Source organism: Taeniopygia guttata, chromosome 4, assembly GCF_048771995.1.
Source record: "Taeniopygia guttata chromosome 4, bTaeGut7.mat, whole genome shotgun sequence".
Classification (NCBI taxonomy): domain Eukaryota; kingdom Metazoa; phylum Chordata; class Aves; order Passeriformes; family Estrildidae; genus Taeniopygia; species Taeniopygia guttata.
In genome coordinates, this window is record NC_133028.1 from 68,991,027 (window position 1) to 69,018,946 (window position 27,920).

General features: G+C 51.6%; 2 protein-coding genes and 1 long non-coding RNA gene across 4 annotated transcripts in view; 2 read left to right on the top strand and 1 right to left on the bottom strand.

The window, feature by feature from the left end:
- Positions 1-217: 217 nt before the first annotated feature.
- On the top strand, positions 218-23,064 carry CCNI (cyclin I). 2 transcript variants are annotated; one of them, XM_030272182.4, is made up of 7 exons: positions 219-555; positions 12,153-12,309; positions 17,082-17,216; positions 19,533-19,607; positions 19,773-19,913; positions 20,685-20,915; positions 21,469-23,064. In XM_030272182.4, the coding sequence occupies exons 2-7, from the start codon at positions 12,196-12,198 to the stop codon at positions 21,928-21,930; spliced, it is 1,158 nt and encodes a 385-aa protein (XP_030128042.4). In that variant the 5' UTR covers positions 219-555; positions 12,153-12,195; the 3' UTR covers positions 21,931-23,064. The 2 variants fall into 2 exon arrangements, with proteins under 2 accessions (XP_072785001.1, XP_030128042.4); XM_072928900.1 differs by lacking the exon at positions 12,153-12,309 and having other exon boundaries at positions 218-555.
- LOC140684017 (uncharacterized) lies at positions 15,880-16,678 on the top strand. Its single transcript, XR_012055827.1, has 2 exons — positions 15,880-15,921; positions 15,964-16,678. It is a non-coding gene; the product is annotated as an uncharacterized lncRNA (long non-coding RNA).
- Positions 23,065-26,795: 3,731 nt separating the features above from the next.
- The window catches only part of SEPTIN11 (septin 11), a 42,969-nt gene continuing 41,844 nt past the window's right edge, over positions 26,796-27,920 (bottom strand). The window contains exon 10 of the mRNA XM_030272180.4: positions 26,796-27,778. Within this exon, the coding sequence (XP_030128040.1) occupies positions 27,763-27,778 (16 nt within the window). The 3' untranslated portion in view covers positions 26,796-27,762. The remainder of the gene's footprint in view (positions 27,779-27,920) is intronic.

Below are 27,920 nucleotides of genomic sequence, written 5' to 3' on the forward strand. Positions count from 1 at the left end.
CCGCTCCTCCTCACAGCCACCGGGCCGGTGGAGAACCGGGAGGGGTGAACCGGGAGGGGAGAACGGGGGAGGGAGAGCCGCCTCCAGCCGCCGCCGGCCTCGCTCATCCCTGGCGCGGGGCTTTGTCCGCCGCCGGCGGTGCTGCGGCCCGGCGGTTCCGCGCTGAGGGGCGCTCGCGCCGCCTCGCCGGCGCTTCTTTCTCCCTCCCCCCCTTCCCCTCCCCGAACCCCCCGGGAAGCGGCTGGCTGCGGGCTGCCTCTCGCTCCCCTCCCCTCCCTTTTCATTTTTATTTTATTTTATTTTAATTTAACCCCCCCTCCCTCCCTCCCGCGCGGCGGCGGCCCGCCTAACCCCCCCCCCTCCCCCGCCCTCACAGATTCCCCCTCACGCTTCCCGCTCCCGTCATGGCGACATGAGGAGCCCGCCGGCCGCCGCCGCCGCGGGCATGGGCCCCGCACGGTGCTGAAGCGCCGCGGAGGAGCCCCGGCGCCGCCGCCCCGCCATGGGGTGCTGATGGCCGGGCCCCGCCGGGCACCCCGCCGCCGCGCAGGGGAGGTGAGAGCCGGGAGGGGCCGGGGCGAGCGGGGCTGTGGGGCTGTGCTGGGCAACGCCGTAGTTACCGACGCTGTGGTGGTACGGGCGCGAAGTGAAGGCGCGCAGAGCATCCTGCCGGCGGTGCTCTGTGTGCCCGTCGGGTCCCTGTCCCGCGCCCTCCGCCCCGCATCTCTGCCCCAGGTGTGACTCTGGGCACAGCCAGAGAAGGTTGAGGTGCTGGAATGCACCTTAAAGATGACGTAGTCGCAGCCCCTATGCCATGGGCAGGACACGTCCAGGTGACCAGGTTCTTCCAAGCCCTGTCCAACCTGGCTTGGGACACTTTCAGAGTTGGGACACAGCCTCCCTTGGGCAACCTGCTCTAGTGTCTCACCACCCTCATTGTAAAGAGCTTTTTCAGATTACCAAACCTAAATTTCCCCTCTTTCAATTTGTACCCATTACTCCTTGTCCTATCAGTACAGCACCTGAGGAGGAGTCTCTCTCCAGTTTCCTTGTAGGCCTCCCGGTTTTGGGTTTTGTTCTCTTGTCTCCATGTACTTCATTTGCAGAGTTGGGCTGCGCTCTCTCCCCACTTTCCTCTTAGCTCTCCCGGCTGCAATGGAAGAAGTTTCCTTGAAGTAAGAGCAGCTTTGTGTGCTCTAAATCCATTTCCAGAAGGGTGAACTGGAGGGAGTGAGATTGCCGAGGGTTTTTGTGTCTATGGTAGAAAGCAGAGGAACAAAAAAAATTATCCTGAAAACTTGTCCATTGAACACAGAAAAACCTGCTCTCCTATCCTCCCCTTTTGACTCTATGAAGGAAGGAAAAAGGAACAATCCCTCATTTTACACTCTTAAAACAAGGATCTTAGACAGCAGGCTGATTCAAGCCTGAATTTAAAAATTATTTCAGCATCAGCCTTTGTCTGCTCCTAGACTTGTCTTTCTGTGGTGTGCTGCAACAGCATGTACATGGCACAGCCCCTTTTAAAGACAGACGGGGGAGATTTTTTTTTAATAATATGTTTCAGCTGAGCAAGATGCAAGTGGTGCATGACACTCTTGGGAAAGGGGAGCATCTCCCCTTTCACTGCTGAGGTGGCAGCTGTGCCCCCCAGCTCTGCCCCACTGCAGGCACACCTGGAGCCCAGGTCAGGCAAGGTGAGGGTGTCTGTAAATCAAAAACCCAATCGTGGCATCTTTTCCTTGTCTTGAGGGATGGATTTTGGATCCCTGCAAATTATTCAGATTTGGTTTTCAAGTAGTTTGGCTGGCTCGTAGGGCAGGAGGAGGGCTTGTTCTCATCAGTGCCTACACAGACCTCGGCGTGGGATGTGGGAAGCTGATTTTTTGGCTTCTCCCCAGCAGGAACTGAACTTTCACATGGAGGGGGGAGGTGTGTATATAGATACACACACAGAGTTTTAATTATCCTTCAGCCCTGTGTGGAAGTTACGCACAGTTTGATGTGGCAGGACTCATCCTAGCTGCTGCTTTTACTGTGTCTGTTCTGTATTCCCAAGCCCTGCGCTTTATTTGGTCTGGGACCCTACTTAAAAATGCTGATAGTGGCTGTGGTGAGAGCCCTGCTCTGTCCAGATCCCATCCACACAAGGTCTTCCTTGCTGGATACCAGGCTTTCCTGCTGCTCCATGTTTGGGGTGTCACAGAGCTGCAGCCCGTGCTGCTGACAGCCCGTGTGAGCACGGCACTTCTCTGCTGGCTCTTAGGAGCTGTGTTTCCCTGCTTCCAGACCTGTCTTCCATCTTACAGTAACCCTTTGATGCAGTCAGTATTTGTGAGTGAATGAGTTGTTTTCCTATTTTCAGGTTCCAGTAACATGTACCTACATTTATCAGTTTAATCAGGGGTCAGTCCAAGCGTGACACTGTTCAGTGCTGCTGTCTTTGCTCCTCTCACTGCCCTGGGAGAAGCTTTTTGGTGGACTGTTTACAGCTTTGTAAAGCTTTGAGCATCTCCTCTGTAATTACAGCCCCTTTCATTTTCCATTCTCAGCCTTTCTGTGCTCACCTGCCTCTTAGCATCCCTCATGCAGGGACCAAAATGAAACCTCCAGCAGCATCTCTGTGGTGGATGGTGCCTTCCCTCAGGGCCTGCTGGAAGACACTTTCCTGTGCACACCTGCAGCCATGCAATGGTTAAAGCAGTAATTAGTCTTGACCTCATGCTGAATTGGCTTTTGGGGAGCATTTATATGCACAGGTCTAATCACTGTGTTTTTACGAGGCACTTTTTAGATTTAGGAAATAAAGTTCAGCATCACGCCAGTGTAAATGATCCATTTGAACTGGGTGATGGAAGGGATAGATAAAAACATCTACAGTTTATGCCGCACTGAGGGATTTTAAAATGGTCAGGCAGGACCTGTGGCCTCAGGAAAACCAGATGTCATCTTTTGTGTGCCAGATGATAACTCTTCGGATTCAATTGCCTGAGCATGGACCAGACTATGAGTGAAGAAGACCTACATCCCCAGATGGAATGTAACACGGCTGTGGGATCTGAATTCCTCCCCTGCAGTACGTAGAATGTGTGCCCAGAACTAACTTGCCCAGGAACCTGCCTGTATTTGCCATTTTTCCTCTGCTCCCATGACTCTGTGGGGCCTGAGGAGCTCCTGACCAAAGACCTTCTCAGCAGCACACTCCAGAGAAGCAGCAGGAAAGCCAGGAAGGTGGAGTTTAAGGGAGATTCTGCTATATTGAAAATAGCTATTATTGTGCTGCATTCTCAAAGAAACAATTCCCAAAAGCCAAAAAAGCACAGTGAAGTCATTGAGATGGAAGGAAACCTCAGGTGTCTCCAGTCTCTGTACAAAGCAGATGTGGTCTGACATTTTCCCTTCCTGTGTGTTTGCTGACTGCGAGTATTATCAACACTCATTTATTAACCACAGTGGGTATTTACACTTGCTGTGCCATAAACTCCTCTAAAAGCTCACTCATAAATAACATGGTGCTGCAGATAGTCCATATTGCTCAGCAGCCCAGACACCAAACATCTTTACCAGGATGATGGGAGCTGACAGGAACCTATCTGCCAGAGGCTTTTGGACCTTTTTGGTGGTTCTTCACTGCACACAGTGAGACCCTGTTTTCTTGGTGGGGTGACTTGACTACAGTGGTCTGTTAGACAAGAACTTGGCTCCTAAAAACTTGAACTTTTACACTTTTAAATAACTCTGACTGTAAATCTCGGTGTTGACATGCTCCTAAGTGCAGCCATGCAGCCGAGCCATCAAGCTCAGCTTAGTCTCCATTTGTGGGAGCCCTGCGAGTGTGTCCGTGCATGCAGGAGCAAAGCAGGATTCACACAGCTCTGCTGTGGGAGCAGGAGCACTCCAGCTGCTGTGCAGACTGCCTCAGACACTCTGCTTCCTTCCCCTTCATCTGTACCCCACCCCGAGTTCCCATGTCTGGGTTTAGTTGACTTTAGGCTCAGGACTGGTTTTAGGTTGTCCAGAACTGGATATATCAAGGCTATCCTAGGATAGGAGAGATGAAGACACGGGGAAGAGCCAGAGCTGTGCCTGATCCGTGCTATTTTAGTGGACAATTGGAATTATATCCTTTCCTGCATTGTCTCAACAAGAGGCTAATTAGTCAGCAAGCTGGAGCTCCTGGAGGATAATTAAGCTTTATAACTGTGGGTTCTCCTTGGTTGATGAGAAAGAGGAGGCAGTACCCTCAGAGCACAAGAATGCTGCTCTGCAGCTACTGTGCTGTACCTCATAATTGATCTATTGTTTCAACAGCAGATAATTCCTCATTTCCTCATAATTATCTCTTTTTACTGCCTCACACTGTATTCTGATATTAGCTGTAATCACTAATTTATCCTGAAGCCAGTCAGACTCTACAGAGCAAAATATTGGCCTTGGTGAGCACAGGCTTTCAGACAAAATTCTCTTTTGTTGTTGTCAAGAGGAATCAAGCCGTTGTAGTCAGGCTTTTTTTGCATGTGGATGCTGAACTGGGTATAAACCTGTTTGGTTTTCATCACTGTTCATTGATATTAATGACTGACTACTGCCGACAGACAAGAAGAGGTACTGCTGAATCCTGCCTCTGTTTTTGCCCACAGAGGCATTGTATTTATTTGGTTTCAGGGGATTATATTACTCAAAAGGTGCTGCATGATGCTTTAAATTCCGAATGCCTGTTGGCCCTTGCCTCTAGAGAGTTAGTTTTTATGGGCTTGAAAGCCTCTGGCCATGTTTTATGGAATTACTGCTCTCCTTCCTACTTTGTGAGGTTGGTTTTCCTTGGAGTGAATTCCTTCAAGTTACTGTTGATTTATACCAAATTACGTTGGTGATGGGAGAAGTGAATCATGTCCTGCATGTGTTGCTTTGAGGAGACTACCAGTGAGACGTTACATAATGCCAGGTTTGGTTTGCCCCTTTTTTTTTAAATTTTAAAGCCTTCCTGCTGCCTGAAGAACAGACAAGCTGCTCTGGGCTGCTTTGAGCCTTTAGCCCTTGGGACCCCCGAGTGCTTGAGGCTGCAAAGTACCTCTGAATGTCCACTTGTCTGAGGCCCCAGCTCAAGCAGAACCACCTAAAACCAGTTGTTCTGCACCATGCCCAAACTCTCTTTCAAGGCCTCCACGGATGGAAACTCCACTGCCTCTCTGAGCAAGCCAGCCAAAGCTCTGTCACCCTCACAGTAGAGAGAGGTCACCAATTGCCACCCTCTGGACGCAATCATTCAGCCTCTTTGCAATCCACACCCTACTTCCAGCCAGGAGTCTGCCCAGACTTTCCTTGGCCTTCCTCTTGCTACCCAAGTACTCAAGCCCCTGTAGTCTCTCCCATAGCTTGCCAGACACAATTGAGCTGGGCTTTGGCTTTTGTCTGACCTCATCCCCAGCTGCTTCCACTATCCCATGGTCACTGCAGTCAAGGCAGCCTCTGACCCTCACAAATCCCAACAGGCCCCTCCTTGTTAGAGGCTGGGGGTCCAGTGGAACCCCACTATCCAGAGTGCTCCTGGGTTCCTTGTGCTCTGCCTGCACAAATCACAGTCGTCAGGAGTCACCACAGGGACCAAGGCACCAGCACCTCCTCCTGGCAATAGAGCCTGTACCCCTCCTCTGCAGCACTCCCAGGTCATGGGAGCCATCCCACCACCTCTGTGATCTAAGAATGTATTCTTTCACCTGCACACACCTCTCTCTCCATGTTACCTCCCCACACCGTTCATAAGCAGACACACACCTCAGGGAAGCACCCCAAAATGCTTTCCCGACCAGAAAGGGACCTCATAGATGTGGCCATGCTTACATACAAATGCAGAAAGTGACCCCACTTAAGCAGCAATTATTGTTATTTTTTGCCTTCCTGTCATCTCACCCCACATGCTTTGAACCTGTTTTGTAGTTAAAAATTTTGAGGTGGGGCAGAAGGTTTCCTTTCCGTGCCTGCTTCCATCCTTGCCCTTCTCCCCTGACACTTCTCTTACCTTGGTGGTGGAGGTGGCCACTGCCTGCTTCTCCAGTGCAGATGGGGCTGAGGCTCTGCGAGCTGCTGAGCCCCAGAGAAAATCCTGTCCGTCTCCCATGAAGTTCTGACGTGGTGCAGCCTGCTCACTTCCCCCTAAAACTCCTTCACTTGGCACCATGGCTCTTCCAGGACAACCAAACCTTCTGCAGGACCAAGGCCCTGGGCACTCCCTGGTGGGAAATGGCCCTGTGGTGTGCCACCACCATGCCTGAGACTGGTTATCCCAGAGCAGGGCTGCCAGAATCCTCCTTCCCAGCAGCCCAGTGCCACGTCAGCTCTGGGAAAGGGGCTACAGCTGCCTCGAGCTGCCTCTTACATAAACTTAGCCCAGGTGCTGCTGAGTAGGTGCTTGGCTCTCCCTAACTAGGGGCAGCTGGTGGTGCTTCTTGGAAGCTGCTGGGGTTCCCTCAGACACCCGCCCTCCATTTAGTGGCTCAGCAACAGCAACAGCCTCGGGTTGTCAGAAGTTCACAGGTGTTCCCCAGTAGTCCTGAATCTTGTCCCCAAAATCCAGAGAGTCCTGAGCAGAACCCAGAGGCTGCCATGCAAACCTTGGTCAGTTGCCTGTGGGAGCTGCTCATTCCTTTGCCAGTGGTGCACAGGGAATTTGTACAAGGCTCAGCCATTGCTGTCTCAGATTTATCTGTCATTTACTTTGGAAGAAACATAAAAATAATGGGGTCATTTCAGCACTCATTTCTCTTTGCTTTATTCTGTCTGGTGCTTGAGTTCAGAACAAGAAGATGGCACCATCTTTTTGGCATGTGACCCTTGTGATTGTCCCAGGCTGATCTCCTTGATCTGACACCCCAGTTCAGACAGTAAAGGATCACATTCCTGACCTGTTTCTGAGCCTTGGGACAAACTCTGCTGCCAAACAATAGCAGGGCCCATTCCTACTGAAATCTGTCCAGTGGCTGATTTGTATAAACCTTGTGAGGAATTTACATCTTCCATTCATTTTGAGGTTCAAATAAACCAAAATCTGGGAGCAGAACTCATGAAAGTATATTGAGTTTCATCTCCTTTTTTGTATCAACACATACGTTCTGCAGCTGGAGCTGTTCTCCTAGGGCTGAATCCTGAGTTTCCCTTTTATCCTCAGTTTGCTTGGTCTGTTGCTGCCACAGCAGGGAAAAGAGCTGTGATTAAAGCAGCCTGTTTGCACCACTTGAAAACTGTGGCATGCAACGTTTAAGCCCTTACTGTCCAAAGACCTTTCTGGGCAAAGGCTGCTTGAATGGACTCATCTTGGCAGCTGCCAGACAAAAGAAATGCAGACCTCCACCTCCTCCTCCTCCTCCTCTGGCCCTTCCTACCAGAGCCACTAGCACAGGGAGTGGGGCGGGCATGGGTCTGGAAGTACACCCATCTCACCAGGAGGGAAGAATGGTGACATTGTCTGAAAGTTCAGTCAGGAGTTCATCTTCTACCTTGTTTTTTAAAAGTTCCTACTTTGGAAAATATAATTCTAAGTTTCCTGTAAACAGCAAACCCCTGACGTCAGTCACAAGGCTGGGGGAATGAAGGGGAGCAGCAATCTCTTAACAGCCCTTTTCCAGAGGGCTCCTCCTTCCTAGCTGCTAAAAGGACCCTGGGAATTCTGTTTCAAAACAAGATGTAAAAACCCCTCCCCTCCCTCCCATCAAAACACTGCTCTGCATTCCCTGTTCAACCCGTGGTTTTAACTGGCAGGTTCCTTTAAAATGCTTGGAAAAATTCATCTGTTTGGAAAACCAGCACTAAAATGAGGTCAGCTTTATTTACACTCCCAGGAAAAATCTGGTTGGAGGAGAAGAAGTGGCGAGTGTGTGATGTACATGAGCCCGCCTGAACGATGCTGCCAAAATACCTCACAGCGTTGCCTTTGTACCAGGTTGTGGGAGGCAGCTCGGGCTGAGTCACACAGACAAGTGGCAAGGGCCCTCTTCCTCTCCCAGTCTCCAGAAAATTGCCTCTTTCTGAATTTGGGCTTAGGCACAGCTCAGAGGAGCTGCTGGTTAAAGGTGTGAGATCACCTGCAGGCCCTTAGTCACTAACTTAGTGCTGCTCCTGGGGAGGATTCTTACTGCACTTGGTATTTGACCAGAAGGCAGTTTGTTCCTTCAAACAGACTGGCTTACTTAGGTGTTAATGTTTGAAATTATATTCCCAAATGTACTTTTCCCAGCATTTTAGCTTGAAAAGTTGTTATTGTCTCACAACATTGTCGAGCTGTTTCCATTGGCCATTTATTTTGTACATCCCAAACCAGCTGATTTGAACCCACACTGGTCATCTGCTCATTTATTGCTGTCACACTGGGCTGTGCTTTGGCATTTCCCTCTGGCCAGCACAGAGTTCCAGACTGCCTCACTGCTGGGGCATGAGGAAAGAGTTAAGCTAAGAGAAAGCCCCAGGTACTAAAATTAACATCCATCCCAGCCCCCGGCCACAGCTTTGAAATTTCTAATCACAACTTGCAGTTAGACACTTCTGCTAGCAGTAGGCTTGGATCCTTTGAAATCACAGATGGCTGGCTGGAGCTCCGAGGAATTCAGTCTCCTCCTCTCTTCCTTCTGCTTCGCCTTCCCCCCCTGCCCGGAAAAATCTGTGTGCAGGTCATCTGTGAGATTTTACTACTGCTTGCTAAAGCTGAAGCAGACTTGGCTGCTGGTCCCTGAAAATATGAGGTCTGCAGAATTTGGTGTGGTGCTTCAGCTGTACTGGAATTACTGCCCTTGTCCAGAACTCCCACCTGGATTGATGTGCAAAACAAAGATAATGGGGTTTGGGCTGTCTCTAGCCCTAGAAATACTGTTAACTGTTTATAAAATGAGCTGTGTTTAAAAAGCAAACAAACAACCCCCCCTCCCAGCAAACAGAAAACAAGCCACCATCAGAACCAAAGAGGATTTTGTTACTGCCCTGAATTTATTCAGTGATCTTGTTTGTAGTTCAGTTGTGTGAGGATGGTTACATTGCAGCTAGAGGCAGGAAAATCAGGAGCTCTGTTAGAATGTTAGAAGCTTGTCCTTCTAGTGGATAGTATGTTCCTGGAGCAGAGTCTTTTGGGTGCAGGAGGCACTTGCTACAGTCACTGTGAGTGATTGCAAAACCTGAAAATAAAAAAAGCTCTTCTATTTTGCATCCCACATGAATGCACCCCCCAAACCATGAAGTGTTATTTGGTCATCTGTCCTTATTCCTGCAGAAACTGCTTTTGGAAACTGTAGCCTGCAGCACTTGGCAGCCTAAAATCTCTCCAGGGAAACTGAAGAGCACTTGTTTGAGTCAAGGTAGCTATAAACCTGGACCAAAGAGAGATCTTTAGCAGATGAGAGGTCTGTATTTTATGGACCAGCTCGGGGTGTTTACCGTGGATAAGGAGGTGATTTTTGATGCCTCTCACAAGTGAAAAGCTCACACCAAGGTTTTGACTCTAATTTCAGAGCAAGATCCGACTTGCAGCTCCTCACAGGAGGCGTAAAAGGCAGTGCCTTGACCGGGCTCACTTCTCCTTTAGTAACTCCCCAGCTGTTCTTTAAGAGATTTCAGCGCAGCCAGGTGACCTTCCAGTGAAGATTAGGAACTGTTTGAACAGTGGTTGAAAAACTCCCAAGGTAACCACAAGGGGAAAAAGCCCCAAACCCAAAAAGCCAGCACCGTGGAGCTAAAGGTTAATTCTAAATCAGGGAAAGAAGCAGAAAGCTGGGGTGAGTTAGTTAATGGTGACTGTCCCGGCTTGGGCAGTTCCTCCAGCTGTGGGTGCCTCGGTTGCAGAAAAACACAGGAAGTTTCTGGCTGGAGGAAGTGTTTGCTGTGGGGACAGACTCAGGCCTCCTGCTGGCCCTGCCGAAGGGTTCTGCAGTGCTGCTGCCACTTTTCTGGGCTGCTCAGGTCCTGAGCTGGGCAGAGAGGAATCCATGGACCTCCCTGTGCTGGGTTTTGGGAAGCTGTGCCAGCCCTGCTGTTCCTCATCCTCTCGGAGCCTGCTCTGCCTGTGCTCCCTTGTGCTTTGGGAAGCCTGCACACAGTCCTGCTGGCGGTTTTTTCCAATGGCAGCATTTATCTGATGGAGAGCAATGTAAATGGAGATGCAAACTGGATTCAGCCCCGGGCTGCTTGGCCAGGCTCCCGCCTGTGCTCTCTGCTGGAAAACTCTGCACCACTCTTGCTCCAAGGGAAACTTTCAAGCGCGTCATTCCTCTTCTTTTTTCCCCTTATAAAGGTTATTGTGCCTCAGCCCTCAACTGAATTAGGTCCCTAGTTCACAAAGGAAAGGTTATTTTCCTCTCTCTTTTGCCCTTGGCAACCCGAGAGCAGTTGGCAGCAGCGCTCACTAAAGATGCCCCTTGCAAGGCCCTGGGTGTGTCGCGGCTCCAGGGACACCCGAGCATTTTGCTGGGGCCACTGACCAGCCCAGGTAGCACAGGGACAACCTCAGAGGGGATCAGGGTAACTAAAAGCTCCTGTCTGCTTCCAGAGGCCTGTGAAACCCATTTGTGTTGTAAACATGGTGGGAATGTTTATCAGTCACAACAGAAGAAAACAGCCTGAAATTTTTCCCTGGGCTGTCTCCAGTGATTTGGGGGTTGGCTAATTACTCTCTCCTTCCTGCAAAACTGAGGAAAGACCATCAATATTTCATATGAAGAGACATGGCCAAGCTAAATAAAGCTCCTGCTTTTTTCCTGATGAGTGTGTGGTGAGCTGCTCCCGTTCCCCCAGCTCTCAGCACTGCTCCCAGCCTCGGCCTCTGCCGTGGGTCTGCTCCCAGCCGTGCCACATTCCACCTGGTGCAGTGCCTGGCACAGCTTTGCCGTGAGATGGTGAAGGATCCAGACTTTGGGAACTGGCCACAGGGAAAACTGTGGCTCTTATGGGAGGCTCATGAGGTGCTAATGAAGCCCCCGAGGAAGGAGCTGGAGGGGAGGCTGTGACTCCGTGTCCCTGTTTCCCCTTCAGCCCCATTTACAGCGAGTGTCCTCAGGATCAGCCCCAGGTTTAAAAAAAAAATGTAAGATTGAGTCAATGCACGTAAATAAGCTGTGGTTGGAGGTTCTGGAGTTTCACTTCCCTAGGCAGAGTCTTCCTTTGGGCAAGAGAGGGATTTTTAATAGGGATTTTTCAGCCCACAGTGGCCGTTTGGGGGCTGGTGAGAAGAGACACGCCACAGAGCTTCAGGAGTCTCTTTCAGGTCTCCTGGTTCTCAGGTGTTCTGTCTATTCAGTGACACCTGGACATCTCGTATAGGGATATGCCAAGACAGTACAGGCTGTCCCTTGTTCATGGAGCGGGATTTGTTATATAGAAATCTAATATAGAAGGGGTTCCTGTTCAGGACAGAGGGCCCTGAGGCTTTTTTGCCACTTAAAACCTTCTGGACTCCTACGTGGGACTGCAGTGTGGTTTATACCTGGTGCAGGGTGTGTGAATAAAAAATAGTATTTGTTCTCTGTCAGTCTTGATCTTTAAGGTTTCCTTTAGCTCTGGGAAAGCACCTTGAATCTTCATTTGCTCAGAGCTGCTTTTGTTGTTATTTATGATAACAGATTGTTTTCCCTGTGAATTCTGTTTATTTTCTCAGAGTCAGCACCTTGCTTATTTCCTGTAAATACAGCCTGGACTGTTGTATTCACGTGAAAACGCCTGGTTACTGTTTGGCCAATATCCACCTTGGGGGAATTGCACAAGGCCTCATGCAGAGAATTGGGAGTTTCAATAACTTTCCCGTGGATTTACCCTTCATTTAGCATTTCCCTGTTTTGCCTAAGTGAGTTAACACTGTCAAAAATCTGTAGCCATAGTCCTGGTAGGCAGTCTCAAAACTACTACCTAAATAAGCTTTTCCATCAGATCATCCTCTCCATTTGAGAACAGGTGGCAATCTGTTGTCTTTAAAGAAATAAAGGACAAAAGCCTTGTCTCTGCCTTGTTCCCACTTGTAATGGACAAATGGACAGGTTTTTTGACAGGCTGTTACTGCCAAGTGAGGCTGTGCCAGGGCCGGGGGAACAGTTCCATTTCCTGCAGCTTTATTCCCCTCTGCGCCGCCTTTTGCCTGCATAGGCACAGCCCAGTGTTTCACCCAGCTATCTTTGGTTTTGCAGGTAGCTGTATCCAGCTGGGTGGCAGGTGGATCCAAGGGTTACCATGAAGTTTTCAGGACCCCTGGAGAGCCAGAGGTTGTCTCTCCTTCTGGAGATGGCAATCTCTAGGGAAGCTCAAATGTGGAAAGCACATGTGCCGAAAATTCAGCCCAATCAGGTAATGTCTGTCCTTCACATCATCCATCCCAGCAAAGGCAGGAGACTGCCTGGTGGGGGTTGGTGTGGGGGCAACTGGAGGTGTTCAGGAGCAGTTCCATTTCCTGACACCTGGGGAATCAGCCTCTGAGGGAAGTGATTCCCTCTTTATTTGATGGATACACCTGCCCCAGGAGTGCAGAACACACTGCACAGCACACGGGGTTAGGTCTCTGCTGGGCTCACGACAGCACACACATACATTTTCCTGATTAAATTCATTGTACAAACGGTGGGGATTATTAGCACCTGTTTCTGCTGGGCACCACCTCTGCAACAGTTCTTAAAAGCAGCTTTATTTTCTTGGAGCAATTCACTAATGGCAGCATTGATCTGATGCCTGCTTCAGGAAGAACCCCACTGAGTCCAGCAGGTCTATTTATAGAGCAGGGTGCAAGCTCGTGTCAAGGGAGGCAGAGCCAGGAACTGGCCTGTTGCAGTGAGGAATGTTCTCACAGGACCGGGGGAAGATTCAGGGTGGAAAAGCCCACAGGGGCTCCGTAGTCGGGGCCCCCTCTTGTGCTGCAGGGAGGTTGGACCCAGCTGCTCATGGCCTCACCAGCCCAGAGTGAGTTTGTGCTCCTTTGGGAGGAGGCAGTGTCCCACCTGAGCACTCACAAACACCTGTGCACTCCACAAAGCTCTGTCTGAAACAAAATATGGAATGTGAGGACGTTGTCACAGAATTTCTGGCCCTTTGTTGCTGGGCTGGGCTGAAATAATCACACTGAGGGCCCAGATCCAGGCTTGCTGTTGTTGCACCACATGAAACCTTCACCCAGGTAAGTCAGCTTGCCATCAGAGCTAATCCCTGTCGTGTGTGTTTTCTCTGTCTGGCAAACAAGAAGCTGCTGCTGTTGGGTGGGAGCAAATACATTTTAAGGGCCTTAGTATTAGTTCTGTTAATCCATGTTTCAAACAAGTGATCTGGTTGTCAGAGGTGTGGAGTGTGTTGTAGCTGTGGCTGTCTTGAGGCACGAACAGCTTAACACTCTGGCTTATGGTAAAGCAGCCTGTCATTCCCTGCTGGCTGCGCTCCTGGGGTGATTATATTGCAGGGAGATAAGATTACGGGATAACAAGATAGGGTAGGGACTCGAGTATAACCAAACCAGATTCATGGGTGAAGCTTTCACAGGGATGAGGTGCTTGCCTTTCTGCCTTGGTGAAGTTGGTTCTGGTGGCTCAGAAACCAGCACGTGCCTCAAGCAGAATTCCCAGCAATCCCTCCTCTGTGCTTGCCCTTGCTCCTGGGATTTCCAGCCCCAAAACTCTTGCCTTGGTGTAACCTTTTTCTGTCTGTTTTCCTACATGCCAGCTCAGACACCGACGTTATCAGTGCAGTAAGGGATGTAGCAGTAAGGGATCACTAACTGGGAGTGGAAGCTGCATGTGTGAGTGTGAGATGTAGGAAGGCCAGAGGGAGAGAGGAGAGCATAAACTTAGCTGCCTGCGTGGGGGAAACCCGGAGTTGGGAGGCCATGGAGCAGCTGAGAACACTCCTGTCTGTAAGCACACATTTGCCTCTGTTCCTGTGGTTCAGGACACCCAGCTTGTCCAACTGTCCCCTGTTCCCCCAGCCTTCACCTTTCTAGTTTGACTCTTTAGGAGACGTTTTTGGTTATGGTGTTTAAAAGCAGAACAAACTCAGTTTCTAAATATGTGACAGTCGAGGTCTTTGACAGGAAGAAAGAAACCCACATTTAAAGAGGCAGGAAGACTTTCCATTTTTAGGATGGGGTGCAGAATCTGTTGGAAACTTGTTTCCTGGTGATTTCATGTACCTGATTGTTCTGTTTCGTTTGTACTTCTTGTATAAAAATTCCAACTCCCTCCTTTAAATGCAGGCCAGTGTTCTGGGTATGTGCAACATACCAAAGCCAGATCCCACAAAGGCTTTTCAGCCTGAAAAAATAGTGGGCTGAGTTTGGAACCTCTTCCTGCTTCTGAATGGATTTGGATCTTTTTCCCTTCTGGTTCCCCTGGCCTCCCCCCCACCATGGGTTATATGAGATGCAGGTGACATTCAGGAGTGTTCTTGGGATTAAGGCTTGAGAAATGGAGCCATAAAGGCTGGTCAAAGGTTGATTTTTTCCTGTTACCCAGTAACTGGGTGGCTGAGAGGGGCGTCAGTGAAGATTTTTGAATTTATTTTTTATAGAAAGAGTGTCACTTGTGTCATGCCTCCTTTCTTTCCTGCTGTGGCTCACTCTGTCTCCCCACTTCTTCTCTGTATCTCTTGAGGAATCTGGAGAGCTCAGCTTATTTCCAGTCCTAATAAAGGTCACCTGCTCACTGCCCAGGTGCCCACAGGGACCAGGCAGCAACAGAGGTAGGGAAAGAGCAGAACACTGGTCTGGGACAGGAGACATTATGGAAAACATTATCAGCTGAGGTGTTTTCTCTCAATTAGGCAGCAGTAAAACAGAGTCATGTTTGAGTTCACAGATAATATTTATTTTAGCCTACATATTCCATAAGTCTCAAGATATGAGAGAGATCAGCATCCTGAGAGATGATCTGCTCTGTGCTTGCCCTCCAGGAACATCCACATCTTGGCCCCTGTTCTCCTGTCTGGAGCAGGGATGACACACAGAAAGTACCTCTGCCCCAAGGAGGAACCTTCACTTTCCACCCAAAGGGACTTTCTCACTTTCAGCCCCCAGAGTGTCTCGGTTTTGCTTTTAATTTCAATTAACTAAGGATCAGTGACCTCGCTGCTTAATTAATTTTCCTGTGCTGCATTTTGTTATTTGTGTTCTGAGGGTGTCACAGGGACACCTCTGAGAGAGAGAGATAGAGGCTGGTATTTGTGTGGGAAGCTGCCTGTCCTGAACCAGGCTGTAACACCCTTTCCTGGTGCTTAAACTCCCCTGTGAGGGGATTCTGCCATCCTCCTTTATCTGCATATAGGGTCTGGAGTAGGCACCGTTTTTGTAGGGTTCCAGAAAGAGCTGGAGACTCCCCTCCTTTCCTTTGCTTCCCCAGATAGTTCTTAAGGAGCCATTTTTATTTTGGAGCCAGCCTTGTGCTGGACATGCACCGAGCTGAGGGTGCTTTGCAATTGCTCCTTTTTCCCCCGGGCACTGTGGGGCTGGGCTTGGCTTAACTTCACATCCCAGCTGTGCTTGGGTTTGGGTCAGACGCTTTTCCCTTCACGCAGCAAGGCCAGGCCCTGCAGGCACGGCGGGTGCAGCTGCTGCTCCCTGAGTGAAGCGGTGCCTTCTGGCTGCCCACAAAGGGAGGCAGGATCCAGGGCCAGGCCTTGGGAGAGCTGAGGAGGAGAGGCAGCACAGAGAGAGAGAGTCTTACCTCTTCCCAGCCATGCTCTTTCTTGACAGGCACAGGGAGGCAGCACCCAGCCAGCACAGAGGCCACTGGGAGCTGTGGAAGCTGCTGCCTGTTTGCTGGGTGGTGTTGAAATCCCCCCAGGCTGCTGAGGCAGAGCCCTCCCTCCCCAGCAGGAACACCACAAGTGCCATTTCCACCCCCTCATCGAGCATTCCCCTTTCTTCCCCCCGGATACAGCCCAGGGAGCACCTAGAGCAGAGCATTCAGTAACCTCTCCTGGAGTGTGGTGTGCTCGTTGTGCTCCCGGGCCCTGCCGCCCCCAGAGGGGCTCACATTTCACCCTGGAACTGCATCGGTGATTTTAGAAAGAACCAGTGTTCCTTGGAGAAAACAGCAGGTACTTGTTATTCAAGAGCCAGAGCCAGGCTGTAGCTGAGCAGCAGCTGAGAGTAGGGGCCCACGTGGAGCAGCAGACAGTGCTGGTGACACCGGGGCACTGCCGGGGCTCAGGGCACAACATGGGCACTGCTACTGTCCATGCAAGGTACACCTAGCTGTTGCAGTGGTAGATGCAGCCTAAAGTACTTATTTGGTGTCAGTATTGGGGTACTTTTTTTCTAAATTCCTGATGCTTTGCCCTCATGGATTACTGGGGGCAGTTACAGCCCAGCTTTTCATGTTTCTGGACACATCTGGGCTGATCATCCCCAATAATCCCCATTGGAGTAAGACCAGACAGTTCCTTGGGTGATGTGAAAGGCTCCAGGAAAGTTGGAGATATTTCTGGACTGGGTCACAGGGAAGGATCTTGTGTCAATGTCTGAGCTGTGCGTGAGGTTGAAATTCAGCTGCGGTCCAAACCGATCAATGGGGGAGACACGGGTCAAACACTAAACCTGAACGGCAGGTAAAGCTGTAGCTGCTGCCTCCCCATTCCCAGGTAACTGAGCTACTGACAGCCTTGTCAGCTGTTTGCAATTTTCTTTATTGTAACAGGTATGAGGTAAAAAAGTCCCCATAATTTGAGGAAAAAAAATAAACCTTTCTGCACAAAACCCCAACACTCCCTCCACTCTGCTGTTGCCAAGGGGGTCTTTTGTTCCAGCTGGGAATTGCTGTACACCCACATGGTACTGAGCAGGTTAAAAAATAATAACTAAATAAAAATTTCTGGGAACTACTCTGGAGCTGAGGGTGTCAGTGCTTGACAAACTACAAGACACTCTTTTCCCCAGAAAAGGGGACAGTGACACTGGTGTGAGGTTTGAGATTGCTGTAAGGAAAGTTGTCTTTTCCAGGGCAGGTTTTTGGGATGGGATAAGTAACTGCAGGAACAGAGTGGTGACTGGGGCTAGCTCCAGGCTCCCCCTTTCCAAAGGAGGCTTTGTTTCTGCGCTGAGTCACTCATGCAAAGGTAACACCTTTGATCTTTCTCTCCCCCAGGATGTAGCCATTTCTCCAAGGCAGAGGGATGAGGTCATCCAGTGGCTGGCCAAGCTCAAGTACCAGTTCCACCTTTACCCAGAAACGCTTGCCCTGGCCATCAGCCTCTTGGACAGGTTTTTAGCAGCAGTAAAGGTAAATATTTGCAGCGTCACAGACTGGAACAGATTGCTGCCCGGCGCACAGTTGGTGTGAGCAGTGCAGGCAAACAGAAACGCTTCCTTCCCCCGGCCCCGCCTCGCCCTGCTCACACGGGGGTGGGCAGCACCTGCTGTGCTCGAGCCACTGCTGGGGGGCTGTGGGCCCTCAGAGAGCCTGGGCTGACTCGGGAAGGCAAAGGCAGTGCCCAGGAGCCCCAGGCCAGCAGCACCCGGGACAGGCCCTGCTAGCAGGAAACCAGCTGGAAAAAAACTGAGGACAGGTTTGAGCCTAGCAAGGGGGGTGGTGCAGGAAACTGGGGAAGAAAAATGGGTGAAGAAAGCTGAAATACAGACAATGGCTTTTGGGGGAGTAGTTCCCTACCAAGCTGCTTTACAGATGGACTCCATCTTGGACTGATGCCCAAGAGGTGGGAAGGAGAAAGGGAAGCAAACACAGGTGCAGGTTGTCCATGTGACAGCTGTGCCTTCCTGCTTTGCTGAACCCAACTGGAGTGGATGAGCCCCTTTGGGTTTCAGGCTGCTCCTCCATAGAAACTGGAGGAAAAGTTTCCCCCTTTAAAAAGGGGGAAGAACATTTGGGCTCCCTGCAAGTGGGCCCTGCTGCCCCTCTGGCCCCTGTAGCTGTGCTTTGCACCTGCTAGGTGACCACACAGTGTGCTCCAGCCTGGAAGCCCTGGCCTACAGCTGTGAAGTCAGGCTTTGGCAGGCTCTCTTACCACATCTGCTCGGTTACATTGCGTGCTCAGCAATCCATGGCCTCACCTGCACTTGTCTCACGCCACACCACCAGCCTGTTGGGCAAGCAGTATCCCTTAGGAGATGGCAGCTGGAGGATGCATTCCAAGCCTGTGCCCTTGCTTTCTCATGTGAGAGACTTTGGTAGGACACAAGTGACATCATTCATTAACTCACCCCTTAAATATTAATAAATATTGATCATGTCTTTGTGCAAGCCAGGGAAGTTATTATTTTTAAGAATCCAAAGCAGCTGATTTACTGAAATGCTGAGGTGGCAAAGATTTATATCCCGCAAGAGCCAATGCCCTGAAGTGCAGGTTTTCTTTCAGCAAGCTGGAGCAGCCACAAGTCTGTACTGAAAGTGTGGGACTGTGAGTCCAGAGCACACTGCTTTGGGCAGTGAGCAGGAAAGGGGAAAGGGCCTTTGCCTGGGTGAGCTCTGGGGCTTTCTGCTCCCTACCCACTTTTCCTCTCCCACAAAGCTCCTTCCTCTGATGCAGCTGAAATCCTGTTTTTCTAGCAGGGGCTTCTTGATGGGATTTTATTCTGAACACCACCAGTCCCTTCCCCAGGAACAGACCTGGGGATTGCAGGGACTGGCTGTTACCCAGAGCCAGGCTGTTATTGGTGCTTTGAATCACTGCACAGCACCCTCAGCAGGGCCCAATCCCAGTCCTGCCCTAAAGGAATTCATTCCCTTGGACACCTGCACGCACAAGTGGAGGGTGTGAGTGCAGGATTTTCACTTCCTTTTGCCTTCAGCATCTCTGACCACATGCAGGAGAGTTCAGCTGTCAGGAGCTGCTCAGCTCTGCAGCTGTGCCAGGGTTTAGGCATAGCCTCTGCCTTTCCAGCCCCATCCACTCAGGAGGATGTGGCCACGGCCAGTGGTTGTTAACACTGCCAGTGGGAGTTAAGCCTCTTGTCAAGGTGGTCACATGCACAAAGCTCACCAAAAAAATCCCTTTCCCCATCCAAATTCCTCTTACCTTGCCTAAAAAACATCTACTCACTTGTGGAAGGAACCAGCTCTCCCCCACTAATCCCTGGGCCACAGTTTTGGGAACTGTAGTGTGAAATTTCAAGTGTTAACTTCACAAGGGTTTTTTTAAAAGTTTTTGTGAGTTACACTTCCCCAGGCAAAGACAGTGTTTTCCAATTCCCATTTCCCTTCCCATTCCGTGTCTGACCACAGCAGCACTCAGAGCAGAGCTCTGCTGCAGCAGGTGAAGTGGCTTTTCTGTGAGGGGACGAGCTCCCCTCAGGATTTTCTCTTTGCCAGTTATGCTGCAGTGCCTAAACCCGAGCTCTTTCCAGTCCAGTGCTGCCCACTCAGATCACGAGGCTGGCAGATCCCTGCCCTGCCTGACGTCATGGAGCAGGGATTTGTGCTTGGCACAGCTTGCCACTGCCAGGGTGTAGCCAGAGGTCAGCCTGCACATCCAAAAGGAGACCCTGGGGAGCTTGGGATGCCCCCTTGGGATACCCTGGATCAGGGCATCATTGCTGCATCACACTGACACAGAGCTCTCTCTGCTCTCCTGTCCCACAGGCCCGTCCCAAGTACCTGAACTGTATTGCAATCAGCTGCTTCTTCCTCGCTGCAAAGACCATTGAGGAAGATGAGGTAACTCTGTTCTTCTTACTGTGGCATTGTTGGACTTTCTTCCCTCCCAGCCCTACCTTTGCCTGCTCCTGGTGGCTGCCACTTGCCAGGACAGGAACAAAGCATTTGGTGTGATTTCTCTAAAGACTGATTCTCTCCTTTCTTTTTTTGCCTTGGTTTTTGCAGAGGATTCCAGTACTCAAAGTGTTGGCTCGGGATAGCTTTTGTGGTTGTTCTCCAGCTGAAATTCGCAGAATGGAGAAGATCATCCTGGATAAACTGAACTGGGATCTTCACATGGCGACGCCACTGGATTTCCTTCATATTGTAAGTAAAGGGCTATTGATATTCTTACTGGTGTCTGCCAGTGCAAATAATGTGTCAATAAGAACCCGGACAAAAATTCTATCTGTAGGGGAACAAAGACCTTGGAATATATTTGGAATTCCTCTGTACCTGTGGTTTCTGAAAGAAAATGCTTTACCAGAGAATTCCAGAGGAGACTTGTCACTCTGGATATTGAAGTGCAATATCCAAAACGTGAGCCTCCTGTCTCACCCTTTGGTCTGGTCTGTGTTCAGCCATAGATTCACAGCTCCTGGAAGTTGTGCTCGTAACTCTTCACTGCCAATGGTTTTCCTCAAAGCTAAACACCAGGCAGCAGGGAAACGAGGAGTGCAGCCACAGAGGAAGCCCCACGGGTGGGCTGTGAGTGTGGATCCATGCCTGCTGCACACCTGCACGGCCAAGAGCCAGATGCATGCATGAGAGGAGGTCAAGGGAGATGTCCTGAAGTTCTCTGTGGAATTTTTCCTCACTCCTTCCCTGAGGAGTTTGTCTAGGACCCCTGACTGCCACACGTGCACTGGAGAGAGAAGGGTAGATGTAACACCTTTTACAGAGCCCTATAGCCTGGTGCCTCAGGAGGTCCCACCCAGAAGGGCCGCACCAAGCTTTGGTGGGTTGGGCACATCGGGTTTTTCCCCGTGGGGCAGAAGTTGCCTCCAGGGTTAGGCTGGAGAACCCTTGTGTGTGTAAGCTGTTCCCCAGGCGTGCTGTGGCCTGGCCAGCACTGCCATCTGTGCTTGTGTCCCGCAGTTCCACGCCGTGGCAGTGTCCAGCAGGCCGCAGCTCCTGGCCCTGCTGCCCACGCCGAGCCCCTCGCAGCACGTGGCGGCGCTCACCAAGCAGCTGCTGCACTGCATGGCCTGTTTCCAGCTGCTGCAGTTCAAGGGCTCCATGCTGGCACTGGCCATCGTCAGCCTGGAGCTGGAGAAGCTGCTCCCCGACTGGCTGGCTCTCATCATCGAGCTGCTCCAGAAGGCACAGGTGAGGAGGGCAATGCACACGGAGTGGGGAGGGACCGGGGCCAGATGCTGCTCGGAGCTCCAGGCTGTTCCTTGCTGCTGTTCCGCTCACGTGGGGATGGCTGGGCCTCAGCCTGGAGCGACAGCTGCAGGGACAGTGCCGCCAGGTCTCAGTCCTGACCACCTCCACTGCCTGACAGGAGGAGCCATGTGCCCTGATGTACACAGGCCCTTGCTGCACCAGGGAGAAAACACACCAGGGAAAAATTCCACTTGTTAGTGGCTCCCCTCCATTCATTCACAGCATACAGGCAACCTTGCAGGTACTCTGGGAGCACACTCCAGCTATGAAAAACACACAGTGAAATGCTTTAATATCTCCAAGTTCTGCCTCCTTCCCCCCACGAGGTGCAGGAAGGAGCAGGGGGTGTGTCTTGGGAAGTCACCGTGGCAGGGGTCAGCAGCAGGTTGTTGCCAAGCGAGGTGCACAGTGGCTGGAGTGCTGGGAGCCTGTGCCCTCTCACCCTGTCAGCGATCCCACAGCAGCCGTACCTTTGCTTGTCTTCCCACTCCAGATGGACAGCTCGCAGCTGATCCACTGCCGGGAGCTGGCGGCACATCACCTTTCCACTCTGCAGCCTTCTCTGCTGCCCAACTCTGTATATGTCTACAGTCCCCTCCAGCAGACCCTGGTGACCTGTAACAGAGGAGCGTTCCACCGCCAGCCCTCCTCTGTCCCAGGGCCGGGTTTCTCCCAGGACAACGGCCGGCCAGAAGCGCCCATCACAGCTACAGCCGCGCTCTGCCCGCGCCTGCCCGCCCCTGCCAGCGGCTGCAAGCCAGGCTCTGCCAAACGCAAGGTGGAAGAGATGGAAGTGGACGACTTCTACGATGGCATCAAGCGCCTCTACAACGAAGACCTGGCTCCGGAGGCAGCGGCCCTGGAGAACATGGGCTCTGTCTGCGGCGCTGACGTCTCGCGGCAGGAGGGCAGCGTGTCCCCCTGCCCGCCTCTGCAGCCGGTGTCTGTCATGTAGCTGTGAGTGCCACCACGGGACACGGCAGCCCGTGGCCTCAGCGGGGCGAGAAGGGGCCTTACCTTGTCAGGCTGAACTGAAGGGAGCCAAAAGAAAACCAGGGAAAAAAAAAAAAATCCCAACCCTTTTTTGAATTTTATTTCTTGTGCGGCTAATTCTAGTTCCACTATTTAAGCACTTAAAAACACAAAAAAGTATAAAAATCTAAAAAAAGACCCAAAAACCAAACAAAAAAAGTAGCAAAAACCTGTTCCTTTCTAGTGTTGTCGGTTCCACTGTTTTTCTGCTCCTGTGTGTTGTAACCCATTCTCCACATCCAAGAGCTCGCACATCAGCCCTGTGGAGTTGTTCCAGGTTTCCCAGCCAACTAATGCCTCTCTGATCCCATTGTCACCTGCTCCTTGCTCCCTTTCTGCCTGCTCCTCTTTTAGTTCTTGGCCAGTCTCGTGCATGACATTCTGTCCTGCCCCACCTCCCACCACAGCTTTCTTTTGCCCTTTTAAACAGAAAACCTTTCCTTTATAGTTGGGTGTTTAAACGTGATAATATTGAAAAAACAGATTTAAACACAAAATTAGGCAGGAAAAAAACCCAAACCAGTGCTTGCAAGCTGCTCCACACTTCAGTAATTTCCACAGGAGTGTGAAGGTGCTCTGTGCCCTGCACAGAGACTTCTCCCTGTTACCCTAGTTTGCCTCTCCCAGCACAGAAAGCAATTACTGGGTTTTTCATCACTAGAACTGAAACCTTGTTTTTTCTTGCTGTGTACAGTCAGTGTGGATTCTCACCAAGGCTTGGTTCTCTCCATTTGAATAGTGCAGAGCCTGGTTCTCCCTGCCCATTTCCCAGCACTGCTGGGTGAAGTGCTGGGCAGCTGCAGACGCCTGAGGTTTGGAACGTGTGTCAACATCAGGCACAGAACCAAAACAGAACACCCCCGACCCTGGAGTTTTGTGTTCATGTAACTTCTAACCAAGAGTCTGACCTTTACTGCGTCTCCTCCATGTGACACCCTGTTCTCAGAACACCCTGTCCCGACTGTAAGCTCTCTCCACAGCCCTGAGGAAGGTATCGTATCCAGAGCCATTGTACTGGTGAAAGCCTTCTGGTAGCAATAAAGAAAGTTGTCCTGGATTCTCAGTCTGGTGTTGTGCTTTTCACCCAAGACCTGGCTTGGCTTTACCCAGAGGCTGCCAGGGAGTTGCTCTGTGCCAGACCCCTGGAAAGGTGACATGAGAGGTGCTGGGCAGGCAAGGGAGTCACCCAGCGTGCACTCACTGCCTCTCCACCAGTTCCAGCTTTGGCCCTGGCTCTGGTGCTCCTCACTCCAGGCTGCTGCCCCTCCAGGCTGAGTGCCTGGCCGGGACAGTGCTCCATGTCCCCCCCACCTGCCCATCCTGAAGCCCCTCCTGCTCCCTGCCTCCAAGGTACCACCTTACTGCAGCAGTCCAGCACGATGGCCTTCTCTTCAGTTCCAGCTCCTTCCTGCCATGGCTCAAAAAATCCCCCTCAAGACCACATTTCTCAGCAGGGTGTGCGTCTTCCTTCCCCTTCCAGCCCTTCCTGCCGTCCTTAGAGTATTTTCAGTCCCTGACCTTCTCATTCCACAGCTGTTTTCCAAAGCCAGGCTACTGAGCAGGCTCAAGTTGTCACTAGCACACTCCTAAGCAAAGCACCCTGTCAGTTCTGGGGCAGTCTGCATCCACCCATGGCACGTTACACACATTTCCCAGTTCAATTACTGGGAAATTACAGTTTCAATTACAGTTCACCCGTTCCTCCCCATCCCTACGCTCTTTCTGCCTCAGGTTTAAGGGCATATTCCCACATTCCCACTTGCAGCATCAGCACACGAGCACTCACAGATGCACACAGGGAGAGGAGCTGGCACGAGGGTGCGAGCAGGAGCCTGTCTTCCAAAATGCACCCAATTCACAGCATCACTGTGGCTCTCCCAAAACTGCCCCAAACCCTTCCCAGCTTCCTTATGCTGCCTGGAGCCAGCCAAGGCCCACTGCTGACTTGGTGAGCTCTGGGAAGCAAACACCAGAGGCAGGACTCTGTGTCCTTGGCTGCTGAGGCAGCTCTCCTGCTCCTCTGTCCCGAACACAGGCATGCCCCAGCGGGCTGCAGAGAGAGACACGTTTTATTCCCTTGCTGCTGCTGCCCACAAACCCACCCCAGCTCCCTTGTGCCTCCAACACAACAAGGCTCAGGCACAAAGCCTGTCCCTGGTCCAGACGTCCACCTCTGCAGTGTCCTGTTGTCCTGGCATAGGCCCTGGATGCTTGGCACCTCTCTGGCTGTGGCACTCCACAGTATCCTGTTGTTTTTACTCTTCCCTGGAGCAAGTGCAGCAGCTGCCCCCTTCAGCCCACCCTGCATGGCCCCCATCACCTTCAGCAGCAGGCTGACTTCTATCTGCTCCTGCCGCTGGAACACAGGGCCATGCTGGACCACTGCCAAGGCTCCCTGTTTCCCACAGCAAAACATTCCCTGATGCCCTTTGCTCCTCACATTGATGCGACCTTCCCACAAACCTCACAGCACCCTAGTGCTTCATGTCACAGCCCTGCCCAAGATGTCAGCACAGGATCTGTGCTCCAGCGGGCCCAGAGCAGTGCAGGCCAGGAGCCCAGCATTTGCTACAGGAGCACTGGGATAAACCCACTGCATTCCCAAACTCAAGCATTTGCTCAGTGCCCCGAGCCCAGGCAGCTCCCCAGGCACAGCAGCCACATCGTGCAGAGCACTGCTGCTTGTTCCCAAGTGTGTAGCTGCAATCCCAGCTCACCCTCACACACTGTGCTGCTCCTCTGAGCCCCTGGAGGATTTGCTCTGCCGGCACGAGAGCACGGATGCTCTGCAGCTACACAAGGGTTAACGCCAAAGCACAGCTTTTCAACTGGCAGTGGATGAAGTGGCTTTCCCAGCTCCCTGGGGGACATTTGGTAACAAATAACCTCCCAGCGCTGACACCGCCTCCCCAAGAGCTGCAGCCATGCAGGAAGCAGCTGAAGCTCACGTTCCACCCATTCTCCCAGCCCTGGGGTGTGGGAAAGCCCCCGCCACAGCCTCTGGCAGCTCCGCCCCTCCTTCCACAGACACCGCTAACAGCGTCGGAGCCTTCTGCTCCCTTCCCTCCGCCCTGTATCCACCACCAACCGAGCGGGACTGTTTTCCTTATGGACCCGTTCTCCCTGCATCTACCCTTTAAAAAACCCAAACCAACCGCAAAACCTTCTGCTGACACCGGCCACCTCAACAACCCGGGGCAAAAAAAAAAAACTCGAAAGCTTAGTACCTGCTCTGTAAGAAACCTGCTCCATGTAGCTTTATGATGTTTTGAACCCACTTTGTGAGCGATTTGGTGACCGGCAGCTCGGCGTGCACCGCCATGGAGCGCCCGAACAGTCACAAATTTGGGCTGCAGGGGACCTCTAGAGGTCATGTGCTGCCAGCTCCTGCTCGCAGCAGGGCTGGATCCTCCCTCACCTCTGCCTTTCCCTCTCCAAACGGAGCCGCCTCACCTGGCGCGCTGCTGCTCCATCCCAACTCCCACTAGTGCCCTTCTCTAACTCCGCTATGTCCTCCTGCAGACACGAGGTCCAGAGCTGCAAGCAGGACTCAAGGCACCAGCACAGCACAACTCTACAGAGCTGCAAAATAAAGGCAGTCCGTGTGAGTATCGGCATTTGGGTTGTGCCCATCTGCTTCTCCTTACATTAGGCTTTTAAAATAATGCCATTTGAGTTTAGAAGGAACAACAAAGAGGTACGAGGACAGAGGGGGACACAAGGAGAGGATTCCCACCCTGGAAGTCGGTCCCACAGAAACCTGCAGGAGCCATGCAGAGGCTGGGGTGGCTGCTGGGCAAGCAGTCAGCAGGGTACCTGGGCAAGCTGCAGGCTACCATGGCTGCACAGCCCGCAGCCAAAGCCCTTGGGCCCCTCACAGCAGTCAGTGATACTGCAGACTGGCACAGGTGCCACCACTGGAAGAAAACACAGGCTAAACTGGGCATTTAATGGGCAAGGCACGTTCTCAGTCAATAGTGACCACCTTTGTGGGCAGAGAACCCTGGGCTGGGGGAACACTGGCCTGCATGAGGTACAGAAGGGGCTTGAACACCAGCATGCCCTGAGCCCCAGCAGCCCTTGGCTGCATGGTGAACCCCTATTTTCAGGCTGCATGGTTACTCATTTTTTTTCTGAAAACGTGCAGCTCAAACCATGGCTTTTTGGTAGGGGTGGTGGCCCAGGGCACAGAGGGATCCCATCCTGCAAGTGGTGGTTCTCAGTTAAGACAAAAGCCCACAGAGCTCTGCAGAGCAAGACAGAGACAGACACAGCCAGGGTTTGTGTGCTCACAAGGTTGAATTGAACAGGTTTCTGACCTGGCCATCTGGTGGGAGGCACTGGGCACCACCTGAGGCACCTGCAGCCTCAAGAGCAGGGCAGGCTCTGGTTTTGGTATCACTGCAAATGCTGTCCCAAGCTACACTTGTGCAAATATTCACAGCCCTTCAGGCATGGACAACAGCCAGCAAGTCCAGCTACGTACCAGGGCACGGCACGTCCGAGGCCAACACTCAATAACCTTTCTGAGTGTATCTATAAAGTCACTTCTTTGGTTGCAAAGGTTTCCAGGACAAGCAGTTTTTCTTCCACCTGGCTGCAGGGAGCTGACCCTTGTCACTGGAGAGTGCTACAAAATACTGTGCTTCTGAAAAAGAACCCCAGCCAACTTCAGCAGAGCCCCTCAGTAGCTGGCATGTCACACACTGACTGCCAGAGGCCAAACCTAGACCAACTGAGGGTAGCTCTACCTTGGCAGGTTAAAGGAAGAGAATTCCTTGATTAAGGTTCACAGATGCAAAGAATAAATCACTAGTATTCGGTTAAAAATCAAAGTGCATCACTCTACACAAAACAACATCCCTACAAGGCTTGGGTTGCCTCCATCCCAAACCAGCTGGAGGTCACTACACACATTTACAGGTTTTGTTTTTACCTTCAAGCAATCCTTTGGCACTTCTCAGACTTTTTGATTGAGTTCACTTTCAAAGTAGACAAGGCAGAAATTTTAACAACTTGCCCACATTCAGGACTGTTAAAAAAAATAATGACTAATTAGGCTTCGTGACAACAAAATGAAGCCTTGGATCTAAGTGCGAGCCAGAGCAGCTCAGCTGTACAAAACCAAATCCTGCTCTGCCCATTACGAGGCACAGCCAGAAAATAAGGCCTTGACTGTCCAGGACAGGCTCCATCAGTGCCACAGGATGGGACATCCACTGTCACACAGTGACACACTGAGAACATCACCAGGTCTATGGAGAGATTTCCAGCCGTGCCAGAGGAGCACAGGACACCCTTGAGATGGAGTTGTGGTGTTCAAAGCAGGCAGGCTTGAGGCAGAAATGAAATCCTCCAGCTACACTCACTCAGCCACAGTCTGTCATTCTAGGTGTCACCAGCAGCATGTGCATGTTATGGCAAAAGAAAACGGGGAGGGAGGCAAAAAAATCCAACTAACCCAGAGCAACGAGTCACAGTGCGGCCGAGCTCCCTCCGGCAGCCGTTCCCTCTGGCAGTGCTGGAAGCCTGGACGCTGTCGGAGGCGCGCCGGGAGCGGGCAGATCCCGCACAGACACACAGCACAGCACACCCTCAGACGCACGGGTGGGAACAAAGGGGGAAGGAGAGGAGGGCAGACGTGATGGAGGAATGAGATGGCTCTTCTCCTGGCAGGGGTGCCCGGATCCGCAGCTCTTCCAGTGCCCTGCGGTCCACTGGGAGAGAGGGTGTGGGGGCTTTGGCAAGGTGACGGTTACATAAAGAAGAAGCTACAGAAAAAGAGAAAAACAGAAGAGAAAAGAAACAGAGGTTCAGAATTGAAATGAAAAAGTGAGGGTGTGTGGGGGGAACAAAGGAGGAACAACATTTTAATACAAGTCACGGGGGAGGGAATGTACTGGGCAGGCGTCA